The 12,531-nt window shown below is 40.7% G+C and overlaps 1 protein-coding gene across 1 annotated transcript in view; it reads right to left on the bottom strand.

The window, feature by feature from the left end:
• LOC126174771 (intermembrane lipid transfer protein VPS13D) overlaps positions 1–12,531 on the bottom strand; it is a 531,199-nt gene that overhangs the window by 421,512 nt on the left and 97,156 nt on the right. Inside the window, 2 exon segments of the mRNA XM_049921112.1 lie at positions 2,047–2,197; positions 2,567–2,854. Coding sequence (XP_049777069.1) covers positions 2,047–2,197; positions 2,567–2,854 — 439 coding nt within the window.

Raw genomic sequence — 12,531 nt, 5'->3', positions numbered from 1 at the left:
GAATGTCAGTAATTTACAATCAATTCCTATTGACAATACATAGGTCATAGCTTCTTGTTTTCAGTTCCGAACAAGTTCCAATTCTCGCAATTTTAAACTGCTAGGTGATTTAAAAATATAAAAACACTACTGTACACTTAAGGCATTATTAGCACTGGATGACTGCTGAAATTTGTATAAAGTTTCTTAACAGTTGACAAGCTAAGATGGATGCAACAAGAAGAAAGCTCATTCTTATCATTGATAGATGCCCTGTACATTCATGTGGAATGATATTTTGTTATTTCATGCTAACTGTACTGCAGCCACTAGGCCTGGGCGTAATCCATTCTGTAACATCAAAATACTGAGTGGCTGTTGTGCACATATCAAAGAAAAGGATGTAATGTGAATTAATAGTTTTACAAATAATGCACATGTTTGTTGCCACCTCAAATACTGTAACCGAACAGTGTGTTGAACTGATTTACAAACTTCCAGAAATAAAGGATAATACTTAAGGTGGCTTCCTTTTTATGTAATCACATATCTGTCATTAGTTGAATAAAGAAACTCCTGAATACAAAAAAATTCCTCTTTGTGCCAGACGCTGCCTTCAAATTCAGTCAGCAGTTGCTGATTTTACATGTGACATATAAATGCTTGTTGAGTTAGTGAAAAATGTGTGGCACATATATATAAATTTTATGATTTGCTAGAGTCAAATCATATGCACTTCTGATTCAAGAGTACAATCTCTATGGCGTCAAATCTCCACATTATGATTATGGGTTACTTTGTTGGCAAATTGGACCCAAATCCACATTTAAGGAAAAAGTATTCTGATCCCCAGAGATTCGTTAAAAAGGGATTTTAAACAAATTACTTGTATGCTAACTAACAATTTAATTAGAAATAGTTCCCTAGCAGCATGTACCACATATTTATCTATGCTAACAACAGTGGTCTACTTGTCTGGGCTTTGCAGGATACAAGATTACCGAGGCTAACTACAGTATCAATAAGTCATCCTAACAAAAAGGCAAAAGTTAAAGTAGGACCCAGGACACATGTATGCTTCAGAATCATTCCAAATGTCTCAACAGAATTGTTATCAGGGGGTCATGTGCATTGACAAAATATCTTCATTCATGATGGAAGATCCCTGTATCATTCGTATGTGAAAGTGGCAGACATCCCTGGTGGCCCATTTCATTCTGCACAAACACTTCCCACATGAGTACATCACAATTAGCTTGCAATGTCTCCAACTCATGATCGGTATTTAATATCTCACATTCTTTGCCACATTCATAATGAATAAGATATGATACCCACGTAGTTAAACATTATTAAAGTCCATGTTTCGTTGTGCCTAGTTAGCAGAAGTACTCATTAGGGACGGTGTCTTTAGTATCTTTTAATGAGTGGGTTGTTCTTGATAATACAGCTGCTCACACTTTGCTAAGCATCTGTGAAGAATGAGTGTCTACTGCAGTGTGGGTAATTTTATTAGCTGTACGGTTTAAACAAAGACAAGTTACATAATGACAAACATACTGTCATGGAAAATCCAACAAAACATGTGCAGACTACATTTGTCTTCACGTGATAATCTGGAATCTGGTTCAGGATAAGTTTTTCATATGGCAATCATGTTTATGTCATCTGTTTCTTAAAACACTTAGCCAAATAAGAACTACTTCCAACTAATTCATGTTACTTTATCTGACAGCAAACCTATCATTGTTCAGCAGCCAACGCTTCTGTCTTCCTTACGTAGAAAAGAAAATGTAGTAGCCTTCATTATGGCAATTGTGAGCAAGGTGGTGAGACAGTTCACATAATGAATTCTCATTTGGTAGAACTTAGATATGAGGTACGTGTTTAGTCTCTATTACTGCACTGAATTGAACATAATCTTATTCCAAATTTGAGATTTGTAAGCAATATTTTTGAAACATATTATAAAGAAGGCAATATTCATGAAAATGAAGTAATTCCCTCTTACATATATGGACTTACTTTTACTAAAATATGATATTCACTTTTTGTATAAAAATATACCTCAATTGAAAGGTGTTCCACAGTAAATTGTAACATCAGCAGACGGGACACTTCTCGCTGAGTTTTCTCTGATAAAAGGTCACTAGAGCCCCCAACTTCCGCCTCTCGTAGTATCTCTCCTTTCATATCACTTGTTGGTGTCATTTGAGATCTACAAGTATAGAGAATGATTAGCCCACAGTACTCATATAGTTGTCTGGGGAACACAACAAATTAGCAATTTAGATGGCACAATTAACAAATAAAAAAGCAAATTTTCTGATGAAGCAATGGACAGAAAAAATATATAAAGAATGAGATTCATTGTATTAATAACCTATTTTCAAAAAACATTTAAAAGGAGGATTTCTGAAATACTCACCTATGAAAATGAGCCACCAACCAAACTATATAGGATCCAGAAACTACCTTCACAAAAGTAAATTACGCACAACCGTACACAGGATTGCATACTTGCTTATTGCAATCAGTTGAAATGCAAAAGAAATTAATGAGGAAAGTATTTTGTTGTATACCTCACCTGAAAGGGGAAGGTAGTAAACCACCTCCAGCAACTGTAGACATGACTGTCTTTATTGCCTGGACTTTGTTCTCATTCATATGTACTACAAGTCGAGGCAATGTTGCAGATAATGCCAAATTTGGAAAATTCGGATCAACTGTAAACACTCGTCGTCTTTCCAGCATAATAGCTATGTTAAATCGGTCTAAAAGATGTAGAGTGGAAGTGCCCTTAAGATGTGCATATTTCCAGTTATCACGGACTCTTCCTACAAGAATCTGAAGATCACCAAGTTCCATGCGATACCTGTAACAGAATGTGAAAGGATTTTAACTAATGCTACAACTTATTGATGAATAAGGAACTATTTTCATCCATTATACTGAAAACAGATTTAAAAAGACACACACACACACACACACACACACACACACACACACACACAGAGAGAGAGAGAGAGAGAGAGAGAGAGAGAGAGAGACACAAACTACTTGTGCCATTCATCATCTTCCTCCTCCTCCTCCTCCTCCTCCTCTTCTTCTTCTTCTTCTTCTTCAGCATCACATCAGGTGCCTCAGCACCTGTCTCAGTAATATAATTTGATCTTTGTGTTACAAATCGAATTTATTATTACAGTGCAAATTCTCAATCAATTTGAAGAAAAATTGTGTCAACACTATTCTTGGGAATTTTCTATCCCTGAACAGAACTGTCTAAATACCAAGAACTGACTCACTTGACACTTTCCTCATCAGACTCAGCCAAAATCCCTCTTAAATAGCATGATGTCTGGTAACTGAAGGATGTTAATCAAATACAATGTATTATATTAAATTTTCATTGACTCGGTAAGTTCACAGGTTGTGGTGACATTGCACCCAAGGCTATATTTAACTTCCATAGGATTCAGACTTTTGTAAGTTTTTATACTTTCGGTACATGAAGTTCACAACTCAAACATCAATCCCCCAAAGCAGTTCAATGTAGCTCTCAAAAATTCTTGAGAAAATCGACCTTGGAGTTCTCCAATGGGCTTTAATTCGCGAAAGGTCAGACAGTTTTCAATGGACAGGGTGTGTCTATCAGTAGTGCCCAAGGTTGGTTTTCACTGGATCACTGGTTTGAGGAGTCTAGTTTTGGTCATTATTTTATTATTTCACTCAATTTGAATACCTACATCCCTAAATATAAAATTCATAAATATACACTGATCAGCCAGAACATTATGATCACCTACCTAATAGCTGCCATGTCCACCTTTGGCATGGATAACAGTGGTGACACGTCATGGCAAGGAAACAATTGGGCCTTGGTAGATTACTGGAGGAAATTGGCACCACACTTGCACACACAAGTCACCAAATTCCCAAAAATGCAAGCGGAGGGCGGGGGTAGGTAGGGCGACGTGCAATAAGCACTGACACCACGTTCAATCACATGCCAGACGTGTTGCATTGGGTTCAGGTCTGGCAAGTTGGCGGGCTAGCACATCAATTGGAACTCACCACTGTGTTCCTTGAACCACTCCATCACACTCCTGGCCTTGTGACATGGCACATTACCTTGTTGAGAAATGCCACTGCCATCAGAAAACATGATCATCATGAAAGGGTGTACATGGTCTGCAACTAGTGTACAATTCTTCTTGTCTGTCATAGTGCCCTGCACAAACCCTACTGGACCGATGGATGCCCACATGAATGTTCCCCAGAGCATACTGGAGTTGTCACCAGCTTGTTTCCTCTCTCAGTATTGATGTCAAGGAGCTGTTCCCCTGGAAGACGATGGATTCGCACCCTCTTACTGGGCTGGTGAAGAAGGTATTGGGATTCATCAGACCATGAAACACTTGTCATTGTGCCAATGTCCAGTGCTGATGGGCACATGCCCATTTCAGTAATAGTTGCTGATGTCATGTTGATAGGCACAAGCATTGGTCATTGGCTGTGGAGGTGGTCCATCATTAGAAATGTTTGGTGCACTGTGTGTTAAGACACATTTGTACTCTTCCCAGCATTAAAGTCTGAAATTAGTTCCGCCACAGTTCGCTGCCTTTCCTGTTTTACCAGTCTGTCCAGCCTATGACATCTGAAATCTGTAATGAGAGGTGGCTGCCCAACCCCAGAACGTCTGGATGTGATTGCACATCGGTTTTGCCATGTGTTGAAGACACTCACTGCAGCACTCCTTAAACACAAACAAGTCGTGCAGTTTCTGAAATGCTCAAGCTGATCCTCTGGGCCATCACAATCTGTCAACAGTCAAATTCAGATAGATTGTGTGCCTTCCCCATTCTACACACAGACAGTACACTCACTGATACTACATGCACCATGTGTGTCTCCAGCAGTTATTGCCTGAACAGATTTATATCAATAGTAGGTCAGTAGTCATAATGTTCTGGCTGATCAGTGTATCCTAATTATATATAATCATCATTTTTATAAAAAATGCATGTATTCTTGTTTCTAATTACATACTGCACCTCTTCCATAATGTGAATATCTGGCTTACGACCAGCAAGTACACTTCGAGGAAAAATCTGTGTACTCCACGCTATTAATAATATATGGTATGTATGTATTCAGAGACCTACTGTCTCAGAAATAAACTAAAAATACTTCGAATGAGCTGGTTCCGTTCTAGGTTTTCAGGAGGTTTCCCTTGTTGTAAGGAAAATGCCATAACTGGTAATACCCACTTATATATTCACAATTGAGAATCCTGTCTACCCCACTTCTCACTCCCAAGAGCTGTGATGAATTGAGCTCCAGAATTGGGCTGGATCATAAACAGCCCATCCTGCTTTTGGATATGAAATGAAAATAAAAGAACAGGAAAAAAGATGAAAAAATGGTATATTATTGTATAAGATGAGTTTATTCCACAGTTCATTACACTCTACCGGATTACCAAAAAAGACACGTCCGTGGCCCCTTAACAGAGTGCATACAACACCACAGTCAAGCTGATACGAAAATGGCTCTGAGCACTATGGGACTCAACATCTTAGGTCATAAGTCCCCTAGAACTTAGAACTACTTAAACCTAACTAACCTAAGGACATCACACACACCCATGCCCGAGGCAGGATTCGAACCTGCGACCGTAGCAGTCCCGCGGTTCCGGACTGCAGCGCCAGAACCGCTAGACCACCGCGGCCGGCTCAAGCTGATACGGATAGCTATTTCATTTCAGCATGGAATTACTTTTTTTTCTTCCTTTCCGTGTGTGAGTTTCCCCTATTCTGTAACACTAATGCTACAATTCTGGTACTGTATCCCTTACTGTAATTAGTCCTCAATGGAGTAAAAAAACTGTTAGACAGTGCCATCAGTGCAATCTACATTGTACAACTTAATAAGTACTGATGCCACAAAGTTATTAAGTGATCAGTCTTGTCTTTGGAACTGCTTCATTCAACTGCACACATTCTCTAAAGGATTTTAACTGGGTGTCAATGTGGGCAGACTAGCTCATTGTGTCTGCAAATAAAGTCAAGCCATAATCTGCTTACAAATATAATCATTCACTCACAGCAATTTTATACAACACCTAGTTAATATTTTACTGTCACACTGATTTACGTGCTCCCTGATACAAAGACGTTGCTGGAGATATCATGCCCACCCCCACTGAGTGAAAGAAATGCGAGTACTTCATGGGGCGGGGGAATGTAACTATATCCTTCCCCAACAAGAGAACATTCCCTATTCTTTAGTGTGAAGTTAGACACACAGTATCAGTTTAATTAGACTCCTCACAGTCTTTACCTATAGAGTGCTCCAGATTTTGTAATAAATGAAGTCAACTCTTCTTTGAAAACTGTCTCTCATGTGCCAGTTTCCTTCAGAACAGAGAGTGTATGTTTCAAGATCTTAAGGATGGTTGGCCTTTGAAGAAGTGCACTAAGTGGACAATACAGGATTATTTGTAAGTACTTGCAGGGTTTGCAGGGTTTCATACGACTGCACAAAAACTACAAAACATACAAAAAAAAAAATATACCAGTGGACACAGCATCAATCAATATGTTTTGTGATGTAGTTGCAGAACACACCACTAGGGGACCTGTGCATCAGAACTTGCCCTATAATGGAGCAACATGTGTGTTTTGTGTCACTGAATTCACTAAATGTGAGTGTGTTGTATCGGTTTAGTGATAATTTTATACCTGATATCAGGTGGAAACAACCCAACTGGGATCATAAGCAGAGGAGGTGGAGTGTGTACACAAATCATTCATCAGGAAACTGTAGTAATCTATGATACATACATGCAGAAAACTGTAGATACAACAGTCAACTGTCTGGCACATTCTACGCAAACATCTGAATGTAATGCCATATTGACTCCATTTATTAAATGTGCTGACTGCTCGGGACAATGAGCTTTGTTTTGACGTTACAATGACCTGCAGCATCTATAGTAGGAAGATAGTTTTTCACAGAAGTTGGTTTTCAATAACACGGCCATGTTTCACGTGTATGGACAGTTGAATTATCGTACAGTTTATTTTGGAGCAGAACATCCACACAAGATTGTGGAGCACATTTGTGATCCACCTAGAGTTAAAAGTCCTTTGTGCCATGTCCTCTTCAAAAGTTTATGCACCACTTTTCTTTATGGTCGAAACTGTAACTAGTTTTCTGTACCCGGTCATACTGCATCAGTAGCTTGCATCACAAGTACAGCGAGACAGTGCATACTTCATTTTGGAATGAGACATTGCTCGAACACACTTTTTCAGCCATTCACAATTACTTCAATGCTGGACTGTCTCAGAACTGGAGGGGGCGTACTTCTCAGGATGACTCTCATCTTCTTCAATGGTCCCCATGCACACGTTTCAACTCCATGTGATTCCATGTTATGGGGTTATGTTAAAGACTGTATGTTACTGCTTCCACAGCCACTTAATTTGGAAGAGTTGCAAGGAAGGATAATGAATGCAGTCATAGACATTATCAATGACATATAGGGCAAAATCTATCGTATTGACATTTCCCAGTGTCACAAGCAGTGTCCATATTGTGCAAATGTAATGTTAGTTAAAACTTGGAGAGATGTTCTACAGACTGATTTGTGTGTATTTTTTCATGTCTAAATCAAACAATGTAAAGACCAGCAGATTTCATGCAGTTGTCTCCTGAAACAACAGAGGTACATATGAATACACTGACCTGTACAGCAGGTAATATGGAGAAAAGAAAGGCATACAGACTAATAAAGGTATTTAAGAAATCCACTAACAACCTAACCTGGATGGCAAAATATGAAATTAAATCTCACTCCTCCTAAATGCTTGTCCAGATACCTAACCACTGCAACACCTCACTTGGTAATTACATAAGAGACCCTATTGTGATGATGCAACTACAATCTGATTAAAACTACTTGGATAGTTGACACATCACGTGTTGTAACTGGTTCCTCCAATTAGAGTGCTCAGTATCATGTCCGAACCATTTGCTGCTGCCAACCTGCAACAAGAATCAGCTCACTTCCAATTCCTTGTCTGGCTTTCTTTCTTGACGTGTTTGGATCCTGAATCATGGGTCCGGTCCTTTTCGTATTTCATCACACATGACAACCATGTCAAAACCAACACACACACACACACACACACACACACACACACACACACATGACGCTAAAAAAACACACAAACAACACTAACCAAACACTACTGAATCCTTCTGCACAAGACACGATTCGGCATCATTTATACAGTTATTATAATCATAGAGATTGGCTTACACCAGATAAGCTTCCCATGACATTGCATGTAGCTGAAGTTTTGAAGGTTGTCAATTTTTGTGACTGGGTCAACAGAGTCATAACTCAACAGCCTTTTGAAGTGTAATAGTGAAGTGTAGTGGTTAGAGTATAAAACTGACATGTAAAAGGTTGATGGTTCAAATCCCACCAAATGTAATGATTTTTTTTTTTATTTTTCTAAATCTAATCAAAAGACTTCAGTTATCATTTCTATTCAATTAACTGTTTTAAAAGTTTTTTTTTTGTTTCTAATACTTTGCTGCATCATATTGACTTTTTTATTTGCTCTTATTTTTCTTCCTATCGTTTGTTTTTCGTTCAGAATCTGTTTGTGCCGGATATAACCTGCAACCAAGTGCCAACCAGGACTTCTCATCGGTTGGTAATGCAGCATCACATGTAGCCCAGGTGAGAATAGTTTCAGGTAATTAATGAGGGCGAGAAATTACATTTTGCTTTTACCACTAAAACTGAAATTTTGTTGTGGAAGATGGCTAGGCAAACAAACATATTATGAAATTTTTCTTTGTTTAGTTTACTCTTAGAGGTTAGTCTTAAACGCCATGAACAAAGCAAATATGATTTTAGTTCTGCCACAGATTGTCGAGCGCCATTTTTTTTTTTCAGATACACTGCACATCACGAGGTTGTGGTTACGACAGGACATCTGTTTAAATTCATGGCTACAACATCCATAGTTGCCACAGTTCAGTCGTTGGTCACCTGAAACCAGCCATTGACAGAGTATCTCCCGTTTCCGTCGTACCTCACAGTGGCCACTTCCAACTTTGCTCCACATTAACAGCATCTGTAAAGTGGCCCACTGTGTTTGCGTGTAACCTATAACAGAGCGGCAGCCGCCAGCAGATGTGGTAACACTGTAGCAGCAAGTGACAGACTGAATTATCGAGTAATTTTAATCGGACCACAGTAAAGCAGCTTATTTGATGTCAAGGGTGGCTTTGACATGTCCATAGACTGAGCTACATTCATGTAAAGACTCACCAATATCAAAGTCAATGTGATTCCTGCTGCAGTAAGCAGCTTATACTAGTGTATTATGAAAAGGATACTTGCTACTCACCATATAGGAGATGTTCAGTCGCAGATAGGAACAACAAAAAAACTGTTGGAAAATGAACTTTTGGCCAATGAGGTCTTTGTTGAAAACAGCCGACATACACATATACACACTCATGCAAATGCAACTCCTACATACATGACTGCAGTCTCTGGCAGCCAAGGCCACACTATGGGCAGCAGCGCATGATGGGAAAGTCAATAGGGTGAGGGTGGGGAGGGAAGGGGGAGGGAGAGCAGGTTAGGGGTGGGGGATTGTAGTGCTGCTAGTGGGAGAGAGCACGGATGAGATGGAGAGAGGGTGGGATAGCTAGATGCAGTCAAGTGGCTAGATGGAGGGGAGGGGAGGAGGGGGGGGTAGTAATGGAAAAGGAGAGTAGTGAAAATACTGGATGTGTTGATGGAATAGAAGGCTGTGTAGTGCTGGAATGGAAACAGGGAAGGGGGCTAGATAGATAAGGACAATGACTAACAGAGGTTGAGGCCAGGAGGGTTACGGGAACTTAGGATAAACCACAGGGAGAGTTCCCACTCACGCAATTAAGAAAAGATGGTGTTGGTTGGGAGGATCCATATGGTACAGGCTGTGAAGCAGTCACTGAAATGAGGAATGTCATGTTGGATGGTGTGCTCAGCAACACAGTTGTCCAGCTGTTTCTTGGTCACAGCTGGTCGGTGGCAATTCATGCGGACAGATGGCTTGTTGGTTGTCATGCCCACGTACAATGCAGCACAGAGTTTGCAGCTTAGCTTGCAGATCACATGACTGGTTCCACAGGTAGTCCTGGCTTCAATGGTGTAGGTGATGCTTGTGACTAGACTGGAATAAGTAGGTGGTGGTGGTGGTGGTGGTGGTGGTGGTGGTGGTGGTGGTGGTGGTGGTGGTGGTGGTGGTGGTGGTGGTGGTCGTGGGTGGTGGTGGTGGTGGTGGGAGGATGTGTGGGACAGGTTTTGCATCTAGGTCAATTACAGGGATATGAGCCATGGTGCAAGGGGGTAGGAGCAGGGGTTGTGTAGAGATGGACGAGGATATTGTGTAGGTTCGGTGGGTGGTGGAATACCACTGTGCAATGGATGGGAAGGATAGCGGGTAGGAAATTTCTCATTTCAGAGCACGACGAGAGTTGGTAGAAAGCCTGGCGGAGAATGTAATTCAGTTGCTCCAGTCCTGGTTGCGGAGACAGCTCGTCACTACAGATGCGACAGCCGCAGGTGGTTAGGCTGCAGCTTAGCTTGTAGATCACATGACTTGTTTCACAGCTAGCCCTGCCTTTTCTATTTTTAACAAAGGCCTCATTGGCCGAAAGCTCACTTTCTTACAGTCTTATTGTTGTGCCTATATGAAACTGAGCATCTCCGCTATGTGGTGAGTAGCTATGATCCTTTTCATAATACTGTTACATTCCATTCTGGATTTTCCATTGCTTATTTTATATTAGCATATGTGACTTTCTAAATAAGAAAACTGATTTAATGAGTAATGCTCTCAGAGCCCAGAAAAATAATTATGGCTGTTGATCATGATCAAGTAATAGGCACCATTAAATTATTAACACGGCATATGTCAATTCAAAATTGCCATGCCTCCAAACACTACATCCTAGTGTTAAGGGTTGAAAGATTTAGGTCGAGTTTTCAGTAGAGGTGCCTCAAAATTTTTATTAACTATGATGATATTCATTGCACAGTTCATATTGGAGACAGTATTTTGAGTTATTAGGGCAAAATTAAAGTCCCAACCTCACAGCTTCATTGCCTGCAAAAGGCAAGGTTCTGAGTCTGATTTCCAGTAAAGCACACAGTTTTAACCCTGTTAGATTACCCTTCAACTGTCACCCTTGGTGAGTGAAATTAGACATCAAGACAACAGCAGATTTGTTTAATTAGCTCCTTTGTTCTGGCCCTCGGCTGTAGTACATCAGGGACTGCTTGGTGGTACTGTCGAGTTGCCTCTTGTGCGAAACAATAGACATCAAGCATTGCTGACAGCACAAGGAGTGGAGCGAAGCATGGCGCCACTCAAATGCCACTGTCACTGACGTCTCTGGCTGTAACCAAGATGACGGCGTGGCAATGTGGCTGATGATTCCTTGGGGGGCGGCCGTGACCTCCCTCCACTGAGAAGATGGCTCTCTGTCCAGTGGTGGCTGCTTTCATGACTTAGGACACACTGCCCTGTACTGTGGTCAAGCACTACACCCCAAACTGCATTCCAGGATGTTGCTCAGGGTGTCACAGGTATGTGGTGTAGGCTGTGATGCTGAGACTAGAATATTTTAGTACACATATGGCTGAGTGCTCATATGCTCGTGACTATATTTGTTTAGGGCTTAAGGGATGTACTCTAAACACTTCTGTGGTGGCAAGTGAGGAAATGCTTCCATTCTTCCCGAAGTGTATTGCAGCATTGGCTGTTGCTATACCACATTTAGCTGGCTCTGCTTCGCAATGCCTGTTGGCCATGTTTTGCTTCACAACACATAACACTCTTTCCTGCCTGTGGTTGGCTCTGTTGGGACTCACTTCTGTTCTGGCTTGATACACTACATTGCTCTCCTTTTTATCAAGACTTGGTCCCTGGGGTCATCTAAACTAGATTATCCTTTACACTAGAGTTCCTGCTGACCGGCCCTACTGGTCCTGTTTCGCCTCCTTAAGAGTTATTCTAACAACTGGTTTCCTTAACCCTATCACTTGATCTTACACATTTCTAGCGGGCTACTTGCCATGCTACTTAACTCAAACACCATGGAACTTATTCCATTACTAGGTTTCTCGCACAATAACTTTTAACTCTTTATTCCAAACTTGCACGCTAAAATGAATCAATTATCCTTAGTACTGCCCCCTTGTGCATTCATCTTCATTCTGCTGCTTTTACGCTCAGGGTATCCAATCCACTGGAATCCCAACTTCATTTTCCATGTAAAAAAAAAAAAAAAAAAAAGAGAGAGAGAGAGAGAGAGAGAGAGAGAGAGAGAGAGAGAGAGAGAGAGAGAGAGAGACTGCACTCAGCAGAACAAGTGTCACAGCAGTGGTTGGTACGACAATAATCAATGTTCTCTCTTTCCAGTACTGATTTTCCAGATATAAATTTACATGCTGCAATAAGGTTTCCAGGG

Source organism: Schistocerca cancellata, chromosome 3 (genome assembly GCF_023864275.1).
Source record: "Schistocerca cancellata isolate TAMUIC-IGC-003103 chromosome 3, iqSchCanc2.1, whole genome shotgun sequence".
NCBI lineage: Eukaryota > Metazoa > Arthropoda > Insecta > Orthoptera > Acrididae > Schistocerca > Schistocerca cancellata.
This window is presented reverse-complemented; position numbering and strand designations above follow the sequence as displayed.